The sequence below is a fragment of the Mus caroli genome, unplaced genomic scaffold (genome assembly GCF_978045245.1).
Source record: "Mus caroli unplaced genomic scaffold, Mus_caroli_1 scaffold_5, whole genome shotgun sequence".
In the NCBI taxonomy this organism is placed as follows: domain Eukaryota; kingdom Metazoa; phylum Chordata; class Mammalia; order Rodentia; family Muridae; genus Mus; species Mus caroli.
This window is the reverse complement of record NW_028227260.1, coordinates 151055186-151079982: the sequence shown is the minus strand read 5'-3', so window position 1 is coordinate 151079982 and position 24797 is coordinate 151055186. Positions and strand designations below refer to the sequence as shown.

At 47.3% G+C, this 24797-nt stretch overlaps 1 protein-coding gene across 2 annotated transcripts; it reads right to left on the bottom strand.

The window, feature by feature from the left end:
- Nucleotides 1–8248: 8248 nt before the first annotated feature.
- Ppp1r3f (protein phosphatase 1 regulatory subunit 3F) lies at nucleotides 8249–23820 on the bottom strand. Of its 2 annotated transcripts, none has more exons than XM_021152686.2 (4): nucleotides 22787–23820; nucleotides 13925–13977; nucleotides 13551–13630; nucleotides 8249–10515 (listed from the first exon to the last, which is right to left on the bottom strand). In XM_021152686.2, exons 1-4 carry the CDS (start codon nucleotides 23785–23787, stop codon nucleotides 9247–9249), a joined length of 2403 nt encoding a protein of 800 aa, XP_021008345.1. In that variant the 5' UTR covers nucleotides 23788–23820; the 3' UTR covers nucleotides 8249–9246. The 2 variants fall into 2 exon arrangements, with proteins under 2 accessions (XP_021008345.1, XP_021008346.1); XM_021152687.2 differs by having other exon boundaries at nucleotides 8249–10512.
- Between the last annotated feature and the right edge of the window lie 977 nt (nucleotides 23821–24797).

Below are 24797 nucleotides of genomic sequence, written 5' to 3'. Positions count from 1 at the left end.
GCTCTAGTGTCCAATGTGTTTCTCTAAGGAGACTTTTATACACACACCCTCTTCTGGTTATTCATCTTAAGCTTGCGCCATGGTTGAACTGGGAAGCGCTTAGAGAGAAGGCTCAATAGAGCTGTGTGAAATCCTTATTAAGATATGATGTTTGTGCTTACAGAGGCTCAAGCCTCTGTGATGGACACGCACAATGGTTCTTCATTCTTGAGCTGTGGAAGAGGGGTTCCTACAGTGTGGAGACACATGCACAAGGTAAGCTGGGATCAGAGAAGTGGGGCCGAAGGCAGCAGAGACACTCTAGCTACACCGTCCCTGTTCTCAACTCTCTCTCGGCTGGTGGTCCTTGAACCAGACAAGTGTGCAAGTCTGGGAGTTATGTTGGAAGCAAGGTCCTATTCCCCCATCTGGCTGTTTTGGATGAGAAAGCAACAGAGGAGCAGAGCTTTTAGGCCTCCGAGTTTCGAAGATGGTTTTTGTTCTGGGCTTTTCTTTGCAGAGTAATTAGAAAGGCCAAAGAAGACAGATGACCTTTTTCTAGACAAGAATCTGAGGTTGCTCATTAGCTCTGTCACAGGAAGCCTGTTTTATGGTAATAAGGCCTTTCTTCCCGGTGCCAACATCCATCCAGTTTGCCCCACTTTTTAAACTGAGGTTTTAGTCTTCAAAATACAGTTACTTCCTATAGTTTTACAGGGTCTAAACTTGGCCAAGGACACATACACACACACAATAAAACCTAAACTTTAACATAAAATTTTCAATTAAAAAAATGTACAAAGGAAAATGGCTGACCTTCCTCTGTGTTCTCTGAAGCCTTCCCTGTCTTGGAGATAAGATGTGCCTTTCCATCACTACATAACCTGTTCATGGCTCAAGCATGTCTGATGGTGATACAACCTCACTGAGGGAGCACAAGGACCATGCGGCCACAGGCTTCCCTGACACTCCTGATAAGTGAAAGCAGCCTTGCCTTTCCTTTCTCACCCTGGACCACAGCCACCCAGAATGCAAAGCAGAGGGCTTGTAGGATAGCGACAAAGGGCAGCTAGGATGAAATCTGAGGCCAGAGAGAATAGGGACCACATGAGAATTAGATGCCAGGCAAGGAAGAGAAGGGAAAGGGTGATGAGGAAAGGCCAGCAGTAAGGATTGTGCACAGGGCCAATGAGAACACAGAGGCCCAGGGCTGCCGTCTCTTCATCTGCTAGCCACCGGGCAAAGCAGACTCTACATTTCTGTGCTTGACATAAAGCGTGCCTCATGACAAGTGCTCAGCCACTGCTGGGCCAGAGGAAGGGTGGGAGGATGCTCACAGTGCCATAACGACCAGAATCACTTCTTGGCAGCTGGCTGTGCCATGTTTTCCACCCTGGCATCAGAGGATTGTGCTCGACTGGTCCTGACTGGCTCAGGTTATAGAAGAAGGGTAAAATGAGCCAACGACTACAAGGAGCTTCGACAACTTGGGAAGGCAAGGACATGATCAGTCATTCTCAACCTGCCCGATACTGGGACCCTCTAATACAGCCCCTCGGGTTGTGGTGACCCCCAACCATACAAGTATTTTGTTGCTACTTTATAACTATAATTTTGCTCCTCTTATGAATTATAATGTAAATATCTGATGTGTAGAGCAGCTGACAAGCACCCCCTGTGAAAGGGTCATTCGATCCCCAGGTTGAGAACCGCTGCCCTAGATCCCCCAGAAGGAACAGACTACAAACCTGTGAGACCTCAGACTATTAGAATTAGCCTTGACTGATGGGTAGTGGTGATGCACATCTTTAATCACAGCACGGGAGAGGTAGAGACAGGCGGACCTCTGTGAGTTCATGGCCAGCCTAATCTATAGAGGTAGTTCTAGGACAACCAAGGCTACACAAAGAAACCCCATCTCAAAAAAAAAAAAAAAAAAAAAAAAAAAGAGCCAGCCCCTTCCTGCTCACTGCTATTGTCTGACTCAGTCAGCCACTATCACCCCCATCCTGGGAGCCAGGACAAGGCAGTTGTCTAAAGATAAATGGCCGTGTCTGGACAAACAGCCCCATAAGGGATAAGCAGCAGGCTTGCATGTAGCTCCAAAAGTTGCATTCCTTTTCCCATTCCCCAAACCTCTTCTAGGAACCCCAAGTAACCCCTGTCCCTTCCCTGCTGTGTCTGCTGCTCCTCGCGGTTCGAAAGAAACAGTCCAGTCTTGCTGAGGTCAGTCCCTAGTCTCTTTTCTGTCTCCTGTCTCTTTGAACAGCCTCAGAAATCTAACATCACACTGCTCCCAAAATCTAAGTGACTATTTGTTGGTTTGGGCCTCTAAGTTTGTTGTAAATCTGCAACAGCAACAGAAAACTGAGTTAGGCAAGAACATGAGTCAATTTCCCATCCTGCCCTGCTTCTCTCCCTCCCTCTGGGCCATCTATGTCAGAAACACCCAGCCTAGCATGTGATGTGCCTGTCCTCTAGTCAGCCTCAGTGACAGAGATACTGAGAAGGTGCTGGTCCCCTAGACAGGGTTTGAGGAACCCAGTATCTCAAGAGAGAGCAGGCCAGAAAGGTGCCTGGAGGTCCTCATCCACCGTACATATCATTCACACCGGAATAACCCATGCACTGGTTTGGGGTAATTGTGGGCGCATCAGCTGTAAACTCTTGTGATGGATAACAATGGCAAACTTGAAGTCAAGCTTGTTGTGTGACAGATGCCACCAGCAGTGGCTGTGGTGGTTCGAATGAGATGCCCCTCCCCAATAAGTCTCTGGCATTTCTATACGTGGTCTCCAGTTGGTGGCTGTTTGGGGAGGATTAAGAGATATGGCCTTTCTAGAGGAAGTATGTCACTGGAGGTGGGCTTTGAAAAAGACTGCCATTGTGAGTTAACTCTCTCTGCTTCCTGCTTGTGGTTTGAGATGTGAGCTCTCACTCTGCTGCTCCAGTGAGCGAGCTTGCTGCTGCTCCCTTCCTCCCCACCATGAGGGATTCTTATCCCTTGGTAACTGCAGTCCCAAGGTAAACCCTTCCTTGTCTAAATTGCCTTGCGCATGATGTTTTATAACAGAAAAGTAAGGCAGTGTAACAGCCCATTGTGTGATGGCTGGGAAGACTCAGTCTGGGGTCCTATCATTGTAGCCTTGCCTTTGCCAGCCATGCTATATACTACATCAAATACTACACTAAATATATGTGGGTCTGGATAATGTTATTATGCTAAAATTTTATCCCCAGGTGTGCAACCACTCTGCCCAGATCCTCTTTACAAATAAAGAACTGAAGCTCTGAGAGACCGCATAATTTGCTTATAGTCACACAACTAGGCTTTTAAATGTCTTGCTTAATGAAAGGAGTGATGGAGCCCAAGGGGAAATGAACCTCATCTGAGGACAAGATGGGTATGTCCCATGGCCGGGAAGATGGCAAAACCCACTGCAATACCATTTTAGGATACAAGCTAAACAATTCCTCACAGCATCCTCTGCCTAAGCAGAGATGAGGAAGCCACAGGGGCAGCCAGGAAAGAAGGCAAGAGACTGAACTGAGGGGAGCTTCAGAGGAATACACGTCACCCATACTTCATGCCTTTAGCCAGGAAAGGGAATTCCTGGGAGCCTTGTAAAGGAGGCCCACACTGTAACCCTCTTCTTACTGCACCCTGACTTGATTTGCTGCCTAAGACTAGAAAATGCAAATGCACACTTTTAAGATTTACTACTTTTTAATTATGTGTCGGTGTGTGTGTGTGTGTATGTGTGTGTGTGTGTGTGTGTGTGTGTGTGTGTATGGTGTGTATGTGTGTGTGGTGTGTTGTGTGTGTATGTGTGTGTGTGTGTGTGTGTGTGTGTGGTGTGTGTGTGTGTGTGTGTGGTGTGTGTGTGTGTATGTATGTGTGTGTGTGTGTGTGTGTGTGTGTGTGTGTGTTCATGTGTCTCATATACAAATAAGCGCAGGTGACCACAGAGGCCAGAGGCTAGATCCCCTGGAGCTGTTTGATGTAGATAGTGGAAACTCACCGCAGGCCCTCTGAAAGAGCAGCAAGTACTCTTAACTACTGAGCCTCTAATGCACATTTTAAAACTTAATAAAATGAGCTGTACACCCACAAGCCACACCCAAAGGGATCACTATTGGATGACAGAGCACAGACACCTTAATAACTGGCTACACCACTGAAGAAAATGTCTCTCCCTTCCTACCCATAATGAGCTGCATATACATCCTCATGAAGGTGTGGGGGCTCCATGAGCCCCTCCCCACTCTATGACAGGATGTTGTCCTCCCAAGTTCTGGGCCACAGCCCTCTCTCCCACTGCGGAAATGCTTGGCGACTTTATGATCATCTTGCTTTCTTTACATTTTCCGTCATGGGATGATGTGTTCATCTTAGTTGTTTATAAACTTTGGTTAAGTGGTTCAAACGATGTGAAACCTTTTCTTTGGCTCCTTTTGTTCAGCATCCCAGCTGTGAGAGTCCCCCAGCTCATGCAGCTATAGATCGTCCCTTCCTGCTGCACACCATTCTGTTCGGTGAATGTCACAGTTCACTGGTATGCCTAGTGGGCCCTGGCTTTTCTTTCTATCATTTTTCATACATTCTAGGATTAAGTCCTTCATTAGTTAAAGGTACTTCCATTGTCTTTTCCAAAATGTCACTTTTGTGCCTTGGTCAAGAGGCATTCTTACTGTCATTTAATGTTTTATAATTTTCAATTATGATTAATGCTCTTTGTGTCTTGTTGAAGAAAACAAATGTCTATCATGCATATACAAATGCATCCCATGGTTGAGGGTTTGGTATAGCTGGGTTCAGGTGCTTGAGTTTACACAGGATACAAAACTTGGCCCCCAACACTGCAAAGAAAAACTTTGCATCATATTAAAAAGTGATTTGCTTTTTCTTTTCATGTTGATGCTTTTAATTCACCAAGAGTCCTTATTTGTGATATTAAGATTCGTTTCTTCTGAGATGGATAACCAGTTGTTCTATTTATTAAAAGTTCCACCCTTCCCTCACTAGTCTAGAATATCTTTCCTTGAGCACTGATTCAGTGTCTAATACATGAGTGTGATGTGAGACTACCTATTTACCTAGGCTTGAAACACTATCGCACCACCTTGGTTACTGTTCCTTTATAATAGGAATGCATGGCCTGGCTTGTCTTGACATTCCACACACATTTAAGAATTGATTTGTCAACTGGGCTGTGGTGGTGCAGCTTCAATCCCAGCATTGGGGAGGCAGAGGCAAATGAATCGCCGAGCTTCAAGGCCAGCATGGCCTACAAAGCAAGTTCCAGGACAGCCTGGGCTATACACAGAAACCCTGTCTTGAAAAACCAAAAAGCAAAAAAAAAAAAAAAAAAAAAGCAAAAAAAAATTTTTATCACAATCTAAACATGCCCATAAATTATGATTGTGTTTACATTGAACCTACAAAACAGTAGAGCAGGTATTCTCAACCTGTGGGCTGCATATCGGGTATTTACATTGCAATTCATAACAGTAGCAAAGTTACAGTTATGAAGTAGTAACAAAAATAGATTTACGGTTGGGGTCACCACACCATGAAGAACTGTAGTATGAGGAAGATTGAGAACCACTGGATTAGAGGGTCCTGACAAGATTTAGGGCCTTGACTCTCCCGATTAATATGTGGATCTATGTTAGCCTATGAAATTCTTCAGTCAGGTTTTTGTATTATTTTCCCTAAAAGGTATTGCCCTTTGTTGTTAATTTTGAAGTTGTTTATTAGTGGTTTGTTAAAAGTTTCTTTGTTGTTTGCATATGAAAACATATTTTTGCAGCACTTGTGATAGCACCAGGGTCTCACACCTGTTAAGCGTCTATCCCTGAACTACAGTCCCGGACCAAGCCAAAAGAAATGGGGGGGTAGGGGCAGGAGACAAGGTTTCTCTGTGTAGCCCTGGCTGTCCTGGAACTCACTCTGTAGACCAGGCTGACCTCGAACTTAAGAGATCCGCCTGCCTCTGCCTCCCACGTGCTGGGATTAAAGGCGTGCGCCGCTATGTCTAGCCACACGCATACATACAACTTTGAAATAGCGATTTTGTACTCTGAAATCTTTCTAATCATCCTAAACTCTTCCACAGATTATGCTGGCTTTTCTGTATGCATAAATGGTATAACCTACAAATAATAATTTTGTCCCTTGTTTCCAATGTTTAAATGTTTTCTTCTTTATGAATTTGTATTACATTTATTTGTGGGGCATGTGTTATAACATGTGTGTGGAAGTCTCCTTCTACCACATAGGCTCCAGAGATTGAACTCAGGTCATTAAGCTTGGTTAGCTTTAGCCACTGAGCCATCTCACTGGCCCCTAAATGTTTTTGTTTTTGTTTTTTTTTTTCGGCTCGTAGCCTTGTTGTTGTTTCAGTGCCACGTGCTAGTGAGTGTTTCAGTCGAAGTATGCAGTTCACTGACAATTATTCTAGATAATCTTTCTGCTAAGAACATCCATTTGACTGTTGTACTAAGATTTGAAAACGCATAGTTGAATTTTATCTAATTCTCTCTAAATATTGACACAATTGTAACTTTTAAAAATCTTATCTTGTCTTACAGATGTTTTGCCTGCATGCATGTCTGTGCACCATCTGTGTGCCTGGTGAAGGCCAAAAGGCGGTGTTGGATTCCCTAGAACTGGGGTTACAGACAGTTGTGAACCACCAGGTGGGTGCTAAGTATTGAACCCAGATTCTCTGGAAGAGAACCAAGTGCTCTTAACTGCTGAGCCATCTCTCTGGTTCCTGTAGTTTTTCTCCTTTAATATGTTAATGAGATACTTATGCTGTTTCAAATATTAAAATACATGACATATTAGAGATAAGTCTAATTTGTTCATTTTTCCCCAAGTTTTTCGAGACAGTGTTTTGCTATATAGTCAAGACTGGTCTTGAAAACATTCTGGAGCAGAGGCTGGCTTCAAAAATTGTAATCTTCCTGCTTCACCTTACAGAAAGGCAGAGGCACACATCACCATACCTGGCTCAAGTTGGTCATCTTAGACTTTTTTTGAGGCAGGGTTACTATGTGTAGCCCTGGCTGTCCAGGAACGTGCTCTGTAGACCAGACTGTCCTCGAACTCACAGCAATCTCCATGCCTCTGCCTTTAAATGCTGGAATTAAAGGCATGTGCCACCACTGCCTGGCTATCTTAGACTTTAATATATATTTGACTTAGCAATCATTTGATTTAGACTATTTTTGTCTCTGTGAACAAGAGATAGTTTTCTTGATATTCATTTTTAGTTCATCAGGTTTTAAAATCATCAAAGACTCATGAGCCCCATTAAATGAGTTGAGCGTGCTCCCCTTTTCTACATCATGAAACTACTCTAGGGAAAGTGGAGTTATTCGTTCCTTGGGCCCAGAGTTTCTGTGGAGGGAAACTTCTATTTCTTCAATGGTGATAAAACTACTTAAAATTTTCTGTTCCTATTGGGTATGAATTTCATACGTTATATATTGATAGTAATTTGTCTACTTTCTTCATACAATTTGACATAAGGAAACTTTTCAAATAATCATAAAATTATCAACTCAAAGCCAGGCATATAGTCCTAGTTACTTAACATCCTTAGTGGGTTGAGCATGCCTCTCACCCCCACTGGACCGGGAGCTCTTCACTCTACATCCACAGGGCAGAGAAGAGGTGCTCGGTCGGTCAAGATTTGTGAAGCTAAGCTGAAACTGTAGCCACACTTCTCTGGATTTCCATATGTTTCATCCAATGGGCAGTTCCTGGGAAAATCTAGTTGATGGGCACAGTTCTAGAATAGCCAGTGTGAAATGAGGAACAGTGGGAGAGCGTGGCATCCTGGAAACCAAGTGAAGAAATGGCTTAGACCAGAGATGACTAACTGTCAAATGCCGCCAGGAAGCCATTAAGAAGACATATGGGTTTATCTGTTACAGCACCAGCACCAGGAGTTTTTAACACTGCTGGAAAAAAATACAGATTGGTGCTGTTTCAGAAAGGCACCGGGTTTTGGAAGAATGGGGGAAATGGAAAAGGCTCCTACAATTGTTCCTGTAAGGAGTTTGTGGTACCTGTAGGAATACATGCTAGTGCACACCCAGGGTGCATCAGGAGGACTGGGAGTTCCCAGTCAGTCTGAGACCTTGGTAAAAGAAGAAAAAAAATCACCAAAACAATTACCACTTTTTAAAAAGTTCTGCTGTAAAGGGAAGTAAATAAATATATTGTGTTTTATTTTGCTATGCCAAGAGTTTTTATTTGCATGCAATAAATGTCTCTAACCTTTCTTTGAAAGCTTCTGGGTATCCTGTTTGGAGTAGAAATGCAATGTCTGGGGACAACAAACCTGATACAAATTTTTCACAGTACATTAACTCCTTTCTGGGGCCTTCCCCATTTAGGGGTTTCAGGGGTCTCCCTGCTAGTGTCAAAAGCTGCTTTTTGCAGTCACCTCCAAACCTTGTAGCTAATCCAAGCCTCCATACCTACAGCTGAGCACAGCCACCACCGCAGCCGCATGACTAACACCAATCCTTCCTCTCAGCTCCCACCGAAACCACCCATATACACAGACACAAGCTCCCAGACAAAATATGCACGACCAAAGGACCACATATATTAGGACCACAAGGCAAAGAGATACAGATCCTCAAGGACACATTGAGGAGGCAGCAGTAGGTATGGCCGTGGCCATCTCCTTTCCCAACATGGACCACGGCCATTCCCCAGAATGTGACTACCCTATACACTCAGGCCCAAACAGGAGACCAGCACAGCAAGACACATCATTTCTCATAGAGCTCTATTGTGGCATATAATAATATGTACTCTATATAAATTAAATTAAAAATAAAGCTCCAGCAGGTTGCACAGGTTGGTTGTTAATAAATATCTCTCTGGGTAATTGTGCCCCAAGACCAGCTCATGACCACTCTCCCTCATCCAGAGAATTATACAAAAATAAATACAGGCTTGGGGTGGGTGGGGGGCATGCCTGGTTCCATTCTAAAATTTCTCACACCATCCACCATTGTATTCCACTCCACAAATACTACTGCAGGAAGCCTGCTTCTGGCTGGAGAGCTCCAAGATGGGAAGGCCTCTCTCCAGTCAAGCACTCTCAAAATCAAAGTCCCTCACTCCACAGGCCCTGGGTCTCATCTCAACACTCTGGGCTGACAGAGGGACTGTCAATCTCCAGATCCCAGAGAGGAGGAAACCTGCTGTTGGAACCTAGCCCTCCCTCCCGGCAGCCCCTACGAGAACCAGGCCAGAGAGAGGCACAGCACCAGCACCAGAAGGGACACACCGCTGTTCAAAGCCACGGGGACCATAACGAGCCCAGCCAGGACCCCCAAAGTTTGGGTCAAGGGCCCCCGGAGCCGAGGAGCCAACGCACACGCACATTCTGCAGGGGCCGCTGGCATGGGAGACCTCTTTGGGGACTCAAGATTCAGGCTTCCACCCTCTTCTTCCTGGGAGTTCACATGAGGCTTGGCTACACTAGACAGACAGACTTCAGTCCCCATGGGACCAAGGAGGGCAGGACTCTGCTCTTGCTGAACTGGTACAGGCAGCTCTTTCTCAGAAATTGGTACCAAGCTGCTTTCCCGCTCAGTAGGTACCTCCTCCATCTGGCTTCCGGTCCCAGCCTCCCCAGGGGACTTGCTCACCCCAACTATTACCCTATTCAGGTGCAAAGAGTTGCTGTCCTTGCCCATCCCTTTCTCTGAATTCTCAGTGAACTGACCCTGTGTTCCCAGAATCACTGGGCTATCACATCTAGAGCTAGAGCGCTCGGCCCATGGAACCCACACATCTCCCATAGTAGCTATCACAGAGCGGGCTCCAGAGAGGATTTCTGGAGGCGATTCCTTAGGGCTGCCCCCTTCAGGGCTAGAAGGAGTGATGGAGAACCCATCTTCACCCTCTCCCTCGTCATCTGGGTCTTCAGTGTCCTTGATGAGCTCCACGCCACAGCCCAGGCGCGCATAGTGCAGCGTGATCTCCTCGGCCAGAGCACTGTTCAGGGCCCTCTCGGGGCCAGGCCACTTCAAGATCAGGTCACGGTCCGTGAGTATGCCCAGGGCATGACTGGGGGAAGTGCCTTCCCCGCCACCCGCCGCTGCCACAGCTCGCAAGCGGCTCAGGTGAGACAGGTAGAGCTGCTCCAATTCCTGGTCAATGGTGTCTTCACCAAGCAACTCATCCAAGCCACTCACAATCTCCAGACCCCTGGCAGGCTCATCTGTCATAGCCCCTACCATGGGGGCCTTTCGACCCCCTCCACTTTCCCACGTAGCCTCCACCTGCTGCTGGGTGGGTTCCAGGAAAGGGCCAGCAGCTCTATCACTTGCATCGGGCCCTGAGGCCTGGTCCCTTGGGGGGCCACCCAGGCCACAGGTTGCTGGAAGAATCCTGATGGCAGGTGCCTGGCGAACCTCTGTAAAAGCCACAGGTGGGTTGCTTCTGGGGATGTCACCTTCTTCTTGAGGGTTGCGGGTCAACGTGACTTCGGGCACCTGCTTCCATTATGTGGATGGGAAATGGAGAGAATAGAAGAAAGCAGAAGAGGGGGAACAAGAAGAGATAGTAAGAAGCAGTATAGCTACACCCAGTCTCTAGCGTTTTCTCAGCAAAAATCTGCTCAAGAACCCCATGTAATTCTCTCACCACCAAAGACTTGGTCCTGTATATGCAAAGAGCAGAGCTCAAACAAGTACAGAGTGACTTCCTTTTGCAAGTGATAATGCTAAGTGATTCACTGGACATCAGCACTGAGCAGATGACGGTCAGTAACAAATGAATTCTCTTTTAAAAAGACTGATTTCAGGTCTGGCAGGATGGCTCAGAGGGTAACAGCACTTGCTGCCAAACCTGATGACCTGAGTTTGATCCCCAGGACCCATACATGTGTTGGAAAGGAAAATGCCAATTCCTACAAGCTGTACTTTGACCTACACACACACACACACACACATACACAAATATAATAAAATGTTAATGTTAGCCAGGCGTGGTGGCACACGCCTTTAATCCCAGCACTCGGGAGGCAGAGGCAGGCGGATTTCTGAGTTCAAGGCCAGCCTGGTCTACAAAGTAAGTGCCAGGACAGCCAGGGCTACACAGAGAAACCCTGTCTCGAAAAACCAAAAAAAAAAAAAAAAAGTTAATGTTTACTCCCTAATTGTCTTCTAGAGCAGTGCTCAATCTTGTAGCAACACTCACATGGAGCCTCGGAGTCTCTAGACATGATTCTCCACTGAAAGGAAGCAAAGTTTCTTACTGAGATAGTCTTCTACAGTTTTAGAGCTGGTAAAGTACAAGGCCATGATATACTGCCATAGCAAGATGTGAGAACAGGCTCACAGAATAACAGGGAGTGTTAGTAGATAAAAGGAGACTATGAGAGAGAAAAAAAATCCTCCTGGCCACAGAGAGCAATATTTCAATGCAAGCATCAAAATAAACAAATACAGTGGACTCAAAATCAACTATTATGTTTGGAATCTGAGTGAAACACCAAACTCAAAGCCTTTCTGATGACCTTTGGAGAAAACAACATTTTAATGCATATTGACAAATCAGAAGGGGATGGATTATTTACAACACTTTTCTGTACAAACTAGACCTATCTCAGTCTCTGTCTCTGTCTCTTTCTCTCTCTCTCTCTCTCTCTCCCTCTCTCTCAAGTCCAGCCTAGAATTTAATAGAACTTAAGTTCTATTAACTAATGGAATTAGTTCTGTTTAAGTCGATTTTAAAATGATAGACAACATTTAATAAATATATTTAGCAAACTTAATGGTTTAGTAAATTTAATTTAGTAAAACACTAAGGTAAATAAGATTAATGAATGACTGGAAACAGAGGAAGAGCACCAGTCAGACAGCTCAGTAGGGAAGGCACTTGCTACCAAGCCGCACAGCTTGAGTCTGACACCCAGGACCTACACAACAAAAGGAGAGAACTAACTCCCACAAGTTGTCCTTTGACCTCAATACACACACACACACACAAACACACATACCATGACATGTACATACACCAGATACACACACAATCAATCAATAAATGTAATTTAAACTTTGTTTAATAGAGTAAGAAATGGATTTGAACCTGAATCTCATCAAGCAAACTCCGACTCTGTCAAACTGTACTGACAAACAGGGTTTAGCAACTAAAGTGGAATGAAGACACTGAGGGACTATTAAAAAGTTAAGAGACATATCCATGAGATACAGTGTATCAGCCTGACAGAGGTGCCCCACACCTTTAATCCCTGCACTTGGGAGGCAGAGGCAGGTCAAAGCTCTGAGTTTGAGGCCAGCCTGGTCTACAGAGCAAGTTCTAAGACAACCATGGATACACAGAGAAGCCCTGTCTCAAAAAAACAAAAGACAAAAAAAAAGAAAGAAAAGAAAAGAAGACAACAGATCACTTTGTTTGAGTCCTGGGAATAGTTATAAAAAAAAATTGTATCACTAATCTAATCACTTGATGATATGAAGGAATACTGTTAATTTTTGGAGCTATGATTATGATAAATCATTGGTAGTTCTTGTTTTGTCTTCTTTTAGGATTATCTTTCTAAGAAATAAACTATAACCTTCATGAGCTGAATAGTATCTGGCTCTCTTTATTCCAAAACACTTCCATAGGAAATGGGAAGGGGCTACACTGTAAGTAGGAATTGACACATGCCAATATGCACTGAAGCCGGGTGATGCGGGTTCATTATACTAGTCTCCTTTATAAATGTGCTTAAAGTTCTTATAGACAGAAGTTAAAGCAGAGCCACTTTAAATGTTTCCTCCTGGCCAAGAGCATCAGGGTGCCAGGGTTCAGCGGCTTTCTCCTCCCGGGTGCCCCTGTCCCCACCGTCTCCCACAGTGTCTCACAGCAGGTCACATTCCTCTTCTGCTCTTGCCTCTGTCCCTTGACTCCTCCTCATTAAGAGTAAAGTGGCCTAGGTCTTCACCTCCAGCCCCATGGCCCCACCCCATCTGTTCCCTAGCACTTCCCTGACCTCAGCTCTCAACCCCCTCTCTACTTGCCCTCACTTCCAGAAGCTCCTGCTCCTGCCACATGAGTCTTGTTTCTAACACACAGTAGCTGAGGCCCGGCCTTTGGGACTTGGAATGCTCTTTTCTGAAGCCTCACTTCTCAGGCCTCTCCCTCCATTCCTCTCCTTCCCTCCCTCCCTCCCTCCCTCCCTTTTGCCTAAGCATTCATCTTCAGCTCAAATGTCTCACCTTTAAACCATTATTACAATATGTCTCTGCCCTAACATGTAATCCCCATACAGATGCCATTTGGACTGGGTTTCCAATGTCTATCACACACAACAAGCCTTCCCTTAAATGTTTGCTAATTAACAGTTAAACCCAAGTGAATAATTTCATCTTTCCCTTACCCCCCCCCATCAAATTCTAGTTTTTGTACTATCACTCCCCATCTCCACCCCTACTTCTAGGATAGGCAAGAGTAGGTCCAATTGTGGTCACACTATGAGCTTCCTATCTGGCTGCTCGAACCAAGGTTACCAGGGTCTGCTCACCTGAAGGGTCATCTGGGGCCATGGACGGAGAGGGGTAGGGGCCAACAGGGGACCTAGTGACTCTCGAACATCAGGATGTTCTGTGAGAGAGAAAGGCAATGTTGAAGCAAGACAGGTACAAGCAGCCTAATTCTGCTTCTCTCTGACATTAACTGTAAGTTCACATTAGAAGCTTTTTGTGACAGTCTAAGGAACAGGTGACCTTTTTCCTTTTTATATAGAAACAAGGCAGAAAGAAGTGGTAAAAGGCCACTAGAAAGGTTAGGAGACATAGCTCAGGAGTAGAGCACTTGCCTAGCACACATCAAGCCCCAGCACCATGAAAAACAAAGTATTACAAAGGCTAGAACTCTCAACACCAGCCCGGTGCTTACCTGCTAGGGTATTATCGTCCGCACTCCTCATCCTTGGCTCTTCTTCAAAAGGCCTGTGGGGCAGACAAGACAGCAGGTAAATATAACACCCTGAGAGGTCAGTCGCACCACCCACAGAGGCATCTTCCGGGCCTCTGTGATGACCCATCTTCACCTGACAGCTGCTATTTCTTCTCCCCCCAGCTTCTCAGTCCATTTGGTCATAAGAGCCCTACGCAATCATGGTAGAAATTTTACAAAAGACAGAAAAACATAAGGATCCAGGAAACAAAACAATCACATATGAGCCAGAGGCAACCACTGTTACTATTTGGAAAATTTCATTCCAGACATTCCCTGAAACCATTTAGATTCTGCAAACATACTTTCACAGCTGGCTTTGTCCATTAAACAGTATGAAACATCATTATAGACTTTTGCAAACATTGAAAGAACGGCTGCTTTGTGCCTCTATCAAATGGCCTTGACATTATTGATATAGCCATTCCCTTCCGACTGAGTAGCTAGCTTCTTTCCTTTATAGTTACAAACCAAATATCAACAGGCACTTTTGGATCACTTCTTTAGGGTTTGTTTCTGGTTATCACAGAAGCCACTTTTTTTTAAGAAGGGTGGACAGAAAAGACTGAGGGACACAGGAAGCAGCAGAGGGGAGGAGAGAAGGCAAATGGAGATCAGGAAGGAAGTCAGAGCAGCCTGTGTCCTCTACTCCACCCCTCCTTGGTCCCCATACCAGCCTGCCAGGACCCATAACCCCCTTGTAGGTAATATAGAGTGTATAGTGGAGTCAAGAGGAATAAGGATCAAAAGGCAGCTCTCTGGCCTGGAACAGAGCAGTGAGTAAATCAATGGGAGAAATCTATTGGTCCAACTGTTCCTCTGCCAGCCAAGGTAGATCCCTGAGTGGCATAAACCAAGTACTTCAGCCAGATCCTCCCAGGAGCATGCCTTTATCATGGACCGATCACTGTTCTATTCTTACTAGTGAGTATCAAATGTTCACAAATGAGGCAGAGGGCTGAAGCAATGATTACAAGATCCAGAGACCTGAGGGAAACTGAAACAATCACAACTTTTCTTCCTAAGAGGTGACAGGACACGGTTGACACTTACCTACTCAGAATCACCCTCACAAAAGCAGAATGTTGCTAGCAGGCCTATGCTATGGGATTAGCCAATGGTCTACACGCCCTACATGGACTGATTTAATCCTCGCTGGGACTGCAAGGGAGGTACTGCTAAATCCTTTGAAGTGGGGCCAGTTCTACTATCCCCATCTTATGGATGATGAAGCACAGGCTAAGGAAATGACTCAAAATTATGCAGGTAGGATCAAAACCCAGATTTTTAACCAACAAGCTGATGCTGTTTAGATAAGAGTCAATCTCCAGCTCTATGTAGAAAGAGAGGAGAGAACCTATAACAGACACATACATTCCCTCCCCCTCCCTTTCACATATTCACTATGTGTACAGTTCCATAGTACACATGGCTACATCACTACCAGAGTGGCTACTCGAACCTCTGAGCAGCACTTTGGAGGAAGAAACGTAACAGTGTATAGAAGGACCTAGAGTCTGGAATCTTTGCAAGGGGCCCTCAGTCTCCTTCTACAGTCTAGGCCTCATGCATCCCACCAGAGCTATTTCACTCTGAATATTATAGAGCCTGGGGCAGGTGACTCTAGGAGCCCAACCAGCAACCTCAGCACAACATAGATGAGAAAAGAAGATTCAGGAAAAGTTACCGGAGACTGAACCAGTCAGTCTCTTCAGCGGGTCTAAAATCCAGACCTTTGAATCTACAGCTCAGGACTTTTACCTAGCAGGGATAACTTTTTATGTTTGTTTTCTTTTTTAATTGTCTTACTGAAGCTGGGCAGTGGTGACACACACCTTTAAACCAGCACTTGAGAGGCAGAAGCAATCAGATCTCTATGAGGTCGGGGCCAGCCTGATCTACAGAAAGAGCTCCAGGGACAGCCAAGGTTATACAGTGAGACTCTGTCAGGGAGGGGGGGAGGAACCTACTTTATTGTTATCTTCTAAAGTAAAACTAAAGTAGTAAAAAAAAAAATCTTTAGTTTTCAAGAACACTCTCAACTGGATAGAAAGCCAGCCCTTCCTCCCAGAGACAGGCCTATGCAAGCTTGCCCGTAATCTGACTCAACCCTGCCATGCGTACCAACCAAGCTTCTATTAAGTCATAGATGTGAGTGAAGAGAACTCAGGCGGCAGCCCCTAGCAGGAAAAGAGACTTCTAATCAGATGAAGGGAAATACAGTCCACAGTGTTCTTCAGCTGCCACAGCCCTCCACAGCTGAAGCCATTTCAAGTATCAGCCCAACTCAAGATCCACAAAGTCAGCAAGTTGTCTTCCCAAGCTCAAAGAGTTGGTAAGAAAAGCTGGGGGCAGGGGAGACAGTTGCTCATCTCCGCCACCATGGGCCTTTTTGTTACATCAAAGTCATTTGAAAAGTTTACATGTATCCTTTCAAACAGCAACCTTTCCTTCTTCCAAATATAGAAAGTATGATTTAAGGAACTCTCTCTATCCCCGGTAACTACACTGCATACTGATAACATCCAAAACTGGCCCCACTTTGAAGACAGTGTCTCAGACAGGAGGCAGAGAGGTGTGTGTGAAAGAGAGAGAGAGAGAGAGAGAGAGAGAGAGAGAGGGAGGGAGGGAGGGAGGGAGGGAGGGAGAGGGAGAGAGAGAGATGGTGGGGAGAAACCTTTGAATCGTCTTTCACAGTAAAATTTAGGAAGCAGCTGTGACTGCAATCAAAATGAGGCGAGTGTAAGTGTACAGACTTACCGATCAGTTAACAGTTCTTAGAAAAATGGAAGGAAATCAAGAACAAAACTGTACATACGGTGTGCCCGTTCATTTTCGAGAATAAAACCTTTTGGCACCTGTCCCACAAATGCCATGCAGTCTCTCTGGGGGGCAGTGAACACACAGTGGGCCAGGACACACAGTGCTGGGAAATGTGTTGGCATGCCTTACTTGAGTACTTGTGAATGAGTCCAGCCCATCTTACCTAGAATGAACCACTCTACTGGGAGTGAAAGTTCTTCCCACCATAAAGAAACTCAACAGCTACTTGACTTCAGATAGTACCTGGAGACCAAGGGATAAGACTTCAGAAATTGGTGGCAACGGCCCCAGCCCAGGCCAGCCAAGACAGAAAAGAAAGATGAGTTAGCAGAGTTAAAGGATGAATGAGTGAATGAGGGCCAACAAGCCCCCAAGAGAAATGCAAAGTAGAGTCAGTAATACCACGGCCACAATCATCGTCTGGGTCCTACGTGAGCACGCCAAGTTTCAAAGAACTGTGCTTGCCCAAACTGGGTCATGTGCTGAGCCCCAAAGGGAAACACGCACAGCCCAGCTCCCATGGAGACAATCTGATGATGCTGTCTGGGGTGGGGGGGTGGCTTCCAAAAGTTGCTTCAAGATACTTGGAATTCTGGTCACCTTAAGTCATGTGCTTTGTGGTGGTGAGGTGAGGAGGCTGTGACATCATCAAGTTATGTAGGACTCTGCCCTGCTTTCTCCGAGTGTCGGCCTCAACTCTAGGACTTGTGTGCGCTGTAGGGCAGCTTACCATGCATGCTTCAAGCTTCATCTAACTGACACTCCCATGGCCACAGCCCAGGGTGAGAAAACCATTTTACCTCATAAGCCAGCACATTCACGAGTAAATACAGACACACTGAGAACTGAAACACTTGCTCTTCAAAGTAATACTCACCTCTACTGCATGTCAAACTGCGATGGGCTGTTTCCTATACCATTTGTCAATGTTTGTTGGAAGCCAGCAAACTGATCTTGCATCTCAAGAAATGGCCAGAAAATGCAATGTTGAATAGTCCCAGCTCTACCACATATCAGCTGTGACCCGGGACAAATTTCCTCACCTCTTGTGCCCTAGTCTCCTCATCTATAAGGAAGAAATGGTAGTAATACTTCAGGGAGCTTTTGGATGGACTGAGGAAACATGCAAAGCACCAATAAAGTGCTTAAAACTAAGTCTTTTGGAATAGCACAGGGGGCTCTGAAAAACGGAAGCAACTTGTCCGGCCATTCCCAGCTGTAGGCCCCATCCAGCAGCCTAGCACTGCAGTTCTCAACTGGAGCACTAGCAGAACTACACAGGCTCAGGTCCCTGCTCTGCCACTTTGCTGTGCAGCCTCCAGCCCATAACCTTAACCATGATGGCCTACCAGTTGTCTGTAGAACAAAGGGACACTTTCTCATGAAATCCTCTCTCCAGACCACTTAGATGATTCCCACCCCACCCACCCCACCCATTTCAACTCTATTGTTCTCATTTCTATGAGGCCACCAATAGCTACCCATTCATTCAGTTACAGGTATAACGTAAAACCTGTGCATCAGGGATAGTGACAGGAGACACACTGGTGAGCAAACCCAGCAATGAAATTTAGAATTTGATGTGGAGACATTTGAAAAAATACTCAAACTCGTTCTTTCAACAAATATTTATTGAGCACCTACTAAGTGCCATGCACTAAGGCAGGCCTGTGAAAATACAGTGGTCACCAATGCAGAGCATGTCCCTACCCCTCACGGAGCTTACAGTCTAGCATTGCAGTCACCCATTAATCCCCTAATAAAGGCCTTACTACAGACGGAAGCCAGTGCCTTTAGAAAAGGAAGGAACATGCTAGAACACTAAGCCCTAGCACAGACTAGAATCAGCAAGGGCTTAAGGATGCTTAGAAAGCAAGTGCATGGGTATGGAATAAGAGGTTGTTTGGGGGCACTGAGTGGGAGACAGCCAAGCTTGAGAAGACTAAGGATTCAGTCAAGCAGAGACACCAAGTTTAGTAGTTGAGGCTGACAGAACAGGAGAAAGGGCCAGAGATTTTGAAGAAAGCAAGTAGAGGGCGGTCCCAAAGCCAGAGGGGACCTGAGTAGGAGCAGTTAGCCATTTCAAGAAGAAAGCAACGGAGCCTTTCAGTGTGGCCAAAGCCAGGGACTAATAAGATTGCAGACAAAGCAAGTGCTGTTGACTCTTCAGGGGAGGGGGACAAGGGTGATCATCAAGTACTGACCAGAGGCAAAGGGCAAGGTGGCTCAACAATTAAGAGAGAGACCCTGGCCTGAGGCTAGGTCAACAGAGGACCAGGTGAGACAGACCTGGAAAAAAAAAAAAGCCTGATGAAAGACAAATGGGGCTTATGGTTGCAGCCTCTGGACAAATGGCAGAAAATGAAGCTCTGGAGCCAAGAACAGGAACTGGCCTGAAATGGGAACAAGGGACCCCCTCCTCATGTACAATGTGAGGGTGTTGGTGTTCAGATGTGGGGGCTCTAAGGAGCAGGCATTCCATTCTTATGGTTTCTATTGTGTTTGAAGAAGCAAAGGCAGAGTGTAAAGATAGAGAACACTTGAAGGGATCCCATGAAAGAAGAGCCGAGGGCGGATCAAAGGACACACGGGACAATGGGGCAGGATGGAAGATGGCCCTTAACTTGGGGGAAGGCTCACATGCTGGCCTATGTGGCATTTTCCAACTTGACTTGCTGATCAGTGCTATGAATAAAACTGGGGACTTAAGAGGCTAGGCTATACAAACTTCCTTCCCTAAGGAAACCCTCTTAGAACTGAGGAGTCTCCATGAGGAGAATCTGAGGGGTACAGGAAACACATTCTTGGTGAAGCGAACAGTATGAGCGACAACCCCAAAGCAGGAGTAACAGAAGGGATGTGGCGACAAGAGCTCGGGAGCAGAAACCAATAAAAAGCCAGACTAGATGCTAACAGAGGCCGAAGCAGGCATCAGTGAGGGTGTGTAAGGGCCAGCCAGATTTTTGTTGGTCTTTATTTTTAAGAGGAATAGGATACTTCCTCAGAGTATAAAGCCAAGACACACCAGAAGGGCTCCTTCCCATATCAGTCCAATCACTGAGGACTCAAAACCTCTGTGCTCACCCAGAAAAGAGGGATTTAAAGGAATCTAGCTCACAGAAAACACTGTTGAGCACAAATAAAACTATACAAAAATACTCAGCAAAGTGCCCAGCAAGGAAATGGGGCTTGGCCATATGTCACTTGGTAGGGTCTCACATAACCCTTGCCCCCTGGCTCTACCCCAAGCTCCTGGGAGTCTTAGAACCAGCCTGTGTCTTCTCTGCTTGTTCCTAGCACTGTGCTCAGCACATAACAGGCTCTACCAAAAATGCTGCTGATGGATTCTCTCTAAACCTACTGAGTACTGAAAACCTGGTCCTGCAAGCCAGGGAAAGCAGCCAGCTCAGCCTCTGGACTACATCCTCATGGCTGCCAATCATCTCTTCTGACCCTACCTGCCAAGGGCCAGCTGCACAGTGGGCCTGCGGCCAATAGTTCTGAAGCCCTCTACAGCAGGCCTCCCACAGATAAGAAAAGGGATCCCCTGAGGTCCACCACCATTTCCCCAGAGGGCTAGATCACAGGGGGTAGCTGTTCTTCAACAGCACTTCAAATCAGCAGCAGCACACAGGCCTTAAAACAATAATAAGTTGAAATGTATTTGCTAGGAAAGTCACCGACCTACAAAGAAAACCTTATCGCTGATCTAGCAGCGCACACCAGCCTCCCCTTTGCAAGAGCTGAGATCAAAAGATAAAGAAGCTATCAAAAAGCCATCTGCCCACTTAAAATAACATCTCAAGTCACGTTGGGAACCACAAACATGGGGCCAGCTACCAAAACAATTGTCTAAATGAACTACTTCAATTTCTCCTTAAAACCACCCATGTATTTTAAAAGAAAAACACCCTCTCCACCCACCTTGGCACGGCAAGGTTTTGATTTGTCTGTTCCCTTCCTTTCACATTCTTGAAAATGACCAAACTTCAGTACTCAACTGTCTAATCTTCCAGAAAGGGCTCCCACAACTGCCGATGGAATGAGAAGTGATTGAAATGCAGGCGATTCTGGGGGCACTGGAACTGGGTGGCGGCTACATAAGTGCATACACATACATGTGCAATTCTTCCGAGCCATGCCCTCGGGGATCAGTACCGTCCACTTGTGTATATCTCAATAAAACACGAAGCACACATAACAGGTACAAGGGGGAAAGGAAGAACTAAGAGCGCCAACAGTGAAATTCGGACTTTGTTTTTAAACCAGCATCCCTAACATTTCCTCCCTGGCCTGGTTACTTACTAGCTGAGTGACTCTGAGCAAGCTAGAGCACCTCTCTGAGCCCCCCCTTTTTCCCATTAACTAGGACTCAATATAGTGCCTACAGTCAACAGCACATTCAGCTGACCTCAAGAGGAGAATGTCCCTACCACTCTTAACAGAGATTAGGAAATGCTGCCCACCAGACCTTTTACAGCTACAATTATGCCTCAGTTACCTTGCCTACGGGTGCTGCATCCAATTCAACCACACAATGGGAAAGCCATTCCTCTCTGACAAATGAGAAAACTGAGACAAGACCACACAACAAAGCTGAGTTTGGGAAAGGATACATGGACTGTACATGAGCATCTAAGCTTCGATGCTAATTACCACCACTATGGCACTCCTTTGAACTAGGCTCAATCCTGAGTGCTTCTGCTCATCCTGTGAGGTCTGTGCCATAACAACCTGTTTTACAGATGAGGGTGCTTATTTACGGCACGATGCAGTTAAGAATTGGATACGGTCACACTAAAAAGTGGCAGGCTTAGGGTAATCGAATGTCAGAATCTGAATGCTTCAAGGTCCATCCACGAAGAGCTAAACCTTTCACAGCCTAAGCCCTTACCACAACCAGCAGATCCCACAGCACCCTGCTCCATCATGCAGCTTTCTCATAGGAGCAGGAAAATGTATGCATTTCATAGGGGATCTAACTGACCCCGGGCATTAGGCCTGGCTGGAGCCCTTGACAAACAGATAGCCCTGGTAAAGACCTAGAAAAGCATTATATCAGTCAGTTTACAAGAGGTGTGCAAAAAAAAAAGTCCGCTTCTCATCTGTTCCCACCTCTGCCAAGGCTAATGTTTTATGTGAGAATATAGCCTCGTTCCCTAAACTCCACTGGAGGCCTCAGACTACCAGAGGAACAGTTTTAAAAAAAAGTATGCATAGACTTCAAAGCCAGAAATGGTTGAAACTAAAAAGCCAAGTACCACCACTTCCTCAACCAGTTTCTCTAACTCTGGCTTCCTGCTGTGGCAGATAGGAATCAGATTCGCCTCCCCACACCGGGAGACCCTTAGTCCACACCTTCACACGGCATGTTCTCTCTACTCCAGCACACTGGCTGACAGTCATACGAAACCCAGAACCACCTCAGGACTTTGCTGTCCCCACTATCTACATCTTCCTCCCCTGTATGTGCATCACTGCTCCGTACCACTCTGGACTCAAGTTCAAATGCCACCTCCTTAGAAAGAGTCCTACCTGGTCCAAATTCTACCAACTCGCTCGTCCATAACTCTTCGTTATCACCGTCTGGGACTCTTCACAAGAGCTCACCCTCAACACGTCTGCAGCAGCCACTCCCTCCAGGGCCTTACAGTATTTTCCTTTCAGCACTAACCTTAGCCCTATTTATCTTATCTGCTTGTTTGCTTTTGCATTCTGTTTCCCAGAGGAGCCTTTGCGGGATGGTTGGGGACAGGGAAGGTGTCTGTCTTGTTCAGGGCCTTATAGTGGAACTCAATAAATGGATGATACCCCAGAATTTAAAACAGTGCCTAGCACATGTTTGGCCTGCACTACTCTTTGACCGAATGCACCCTCCTGCCTGTCCTGGAGAGCAGGCCTGGGGGAGGGGGAAGTGCTGGGATGGGAGGCTTCTACATCCAGCCCTGTGTTGGTGGAGGTGGCGCTGGCAGACATTACCTGCGCCTCACCGGCTTCATGCAGCTCTTCAGCTGCCTGGCCTCAGCCTCCACAGGACCCTGGCACTCAGGCTGTGGCTCCAGCTGCTGCAGCTGCTGCTGCTGGGGCAGCCCTTCGGCATCAGTGGGTGTGGGAGCGGGTGCGATCCGGAGCAGGACAGTGTAGTTGCGGCCATGGTTGTTGGCCCAGAAAGTGCCCTCGGGGGTCTCATAGCGCACCACGAAGTCGAGGCGCGCCCCATCGCCCGCGCCCTCAGCAAAGGGCAGCTGGAAGGCAAAGCGGTCAGTGCAGCCACCGTCGTCGGGTGAGGAGGCTGACATCTGGCCAGGGCCCAGGCCTAGCCCGGGATCCAGGAGGGGATCTCCTGCTCCTGTTCCTCCCACTCCTGCCCCAGGCGGGCTGCGTGGGACATAGCGGGCTGGGTGGTCGCAGAAGGTAGCCCAACCGTCGTGTGAGGCCCGCACGTGCACCGCCTTCTCGAAGGAGCGGTTCAGCACGCGCACCAACCCGCGCACCACTGGCGGGCGTCCCCCAGGCACCCACACCCCGGAACCCCCGGGAACCGCTCCAGGAGGCGGCAGCAGCGCCTCCAACTCCACCATCACGCGCCCCAACCGCTCCAGACGGCCCAGCGCGGGCGGCAACGAAAATGTGGGCACCAGGTAAAACCCCCCGCCAGCGGGAACGGGGCACGGCGGAGAGGGATCGGGAAAAGCCTCCTCCTCCTCCTCCCCTTCATCCCCATCCTCGCCATCGTCGTCCTCATCAGCCCCGCCACCGCCGCCATCTTGCCCGGTCGCCGCCGCCATCTTGCCCGCCCCGGGCCCGCCCCACGGCCGGTAGCGGCGTAGCTGCGCCAGAGGCAGCCCCAGGGCCTCGTCAGCGAACAGCACCCTCCGCGGGGCCACCGCCGCCTCAGCCGAGGCGCGGGGCTCTCCCGCAGCCGGTGACGGGGGCGCGGGATGCCGCAGCGGTGGCTCCACAGGGGCCGTGCGCGCCATATCGGCGGCGGCGGCGGCGGCGGCACCGACGGCACCGGCGGTGGGACCGGCGGAGGCAGGGCCTGAAAAGGCGGGCAGCCAATGAGAAAGCCAGAACAGGGGGGTGGGGCTCCAGTGGAGCGTAGGCGGTGAGCTAGAGACAGGTACGACCAACAGCCAATGGACAGCCACGCGGGAGTGACGTACAGGTGATTGACAAGCAGGAGAAGCTAGCAACCAATGAGGACGCCCGCGCGTGGGCGGGATGGAAGGCGGGATGATAACGGAATCAATGGAGAGGCCTGAGTAGGGTTAATGCGGGCCCGAAGATGTAGCTAGCAGGAGTATGACAATTAGTGGGAAAGTCTGAGCACGAGAGGCATGGTAGGCGGCAGGAAGATGAAATGGCTACAAGCAATGGGGGCAATGGGGAGCGAACCCAGAGGTCCAAAAACTGGGAGATCCGCAGGTTGCGTAGGCGGTGAGACGTAAGAAAGATAAAATGAACAGCCAATGGAGAACTGCACGCGAATGATGTAGAGACAGAATGACGATAATAGTTGCAATGAGCCAATGGGGGAGTCTTGTGAGCGCACACTATGGCTTCAAGAGGCGGTAACAAGGTAGATCTAGCCAATACAGAGACTGAACAGAGACAGGAAGGCTGTGTGTGAGCAGACATGGAGGCGGGGCTGTAGCGGGGGTGGGGGGAGCACTAAGGCATGTGAGGAGTGAAGGTGGGAGCGAGAAAGAGATGGGGATCCAGGGTGAAGGCTGTTATATCTCAAAGGACAGTGCCAGTATGGGATTAACCAAAGCTGAAACTAGAGAAATGTAGCCGGAAGGAAACTTTGGAAGCAAGATGGGAACTCACACCCACGGATGGTAGCGTAGGTGCTGTGAAGGAAAGCATGAGTAGCCAATAAATAGGCTGAGTTGGAAGAAGGTGCATAGGCTGAGCCTGAGCTATTGAGTGATTGAGCGCAGAATCAGAATTCAGTCAGCCAGTAAGACCGGACCTCTGGGGAATG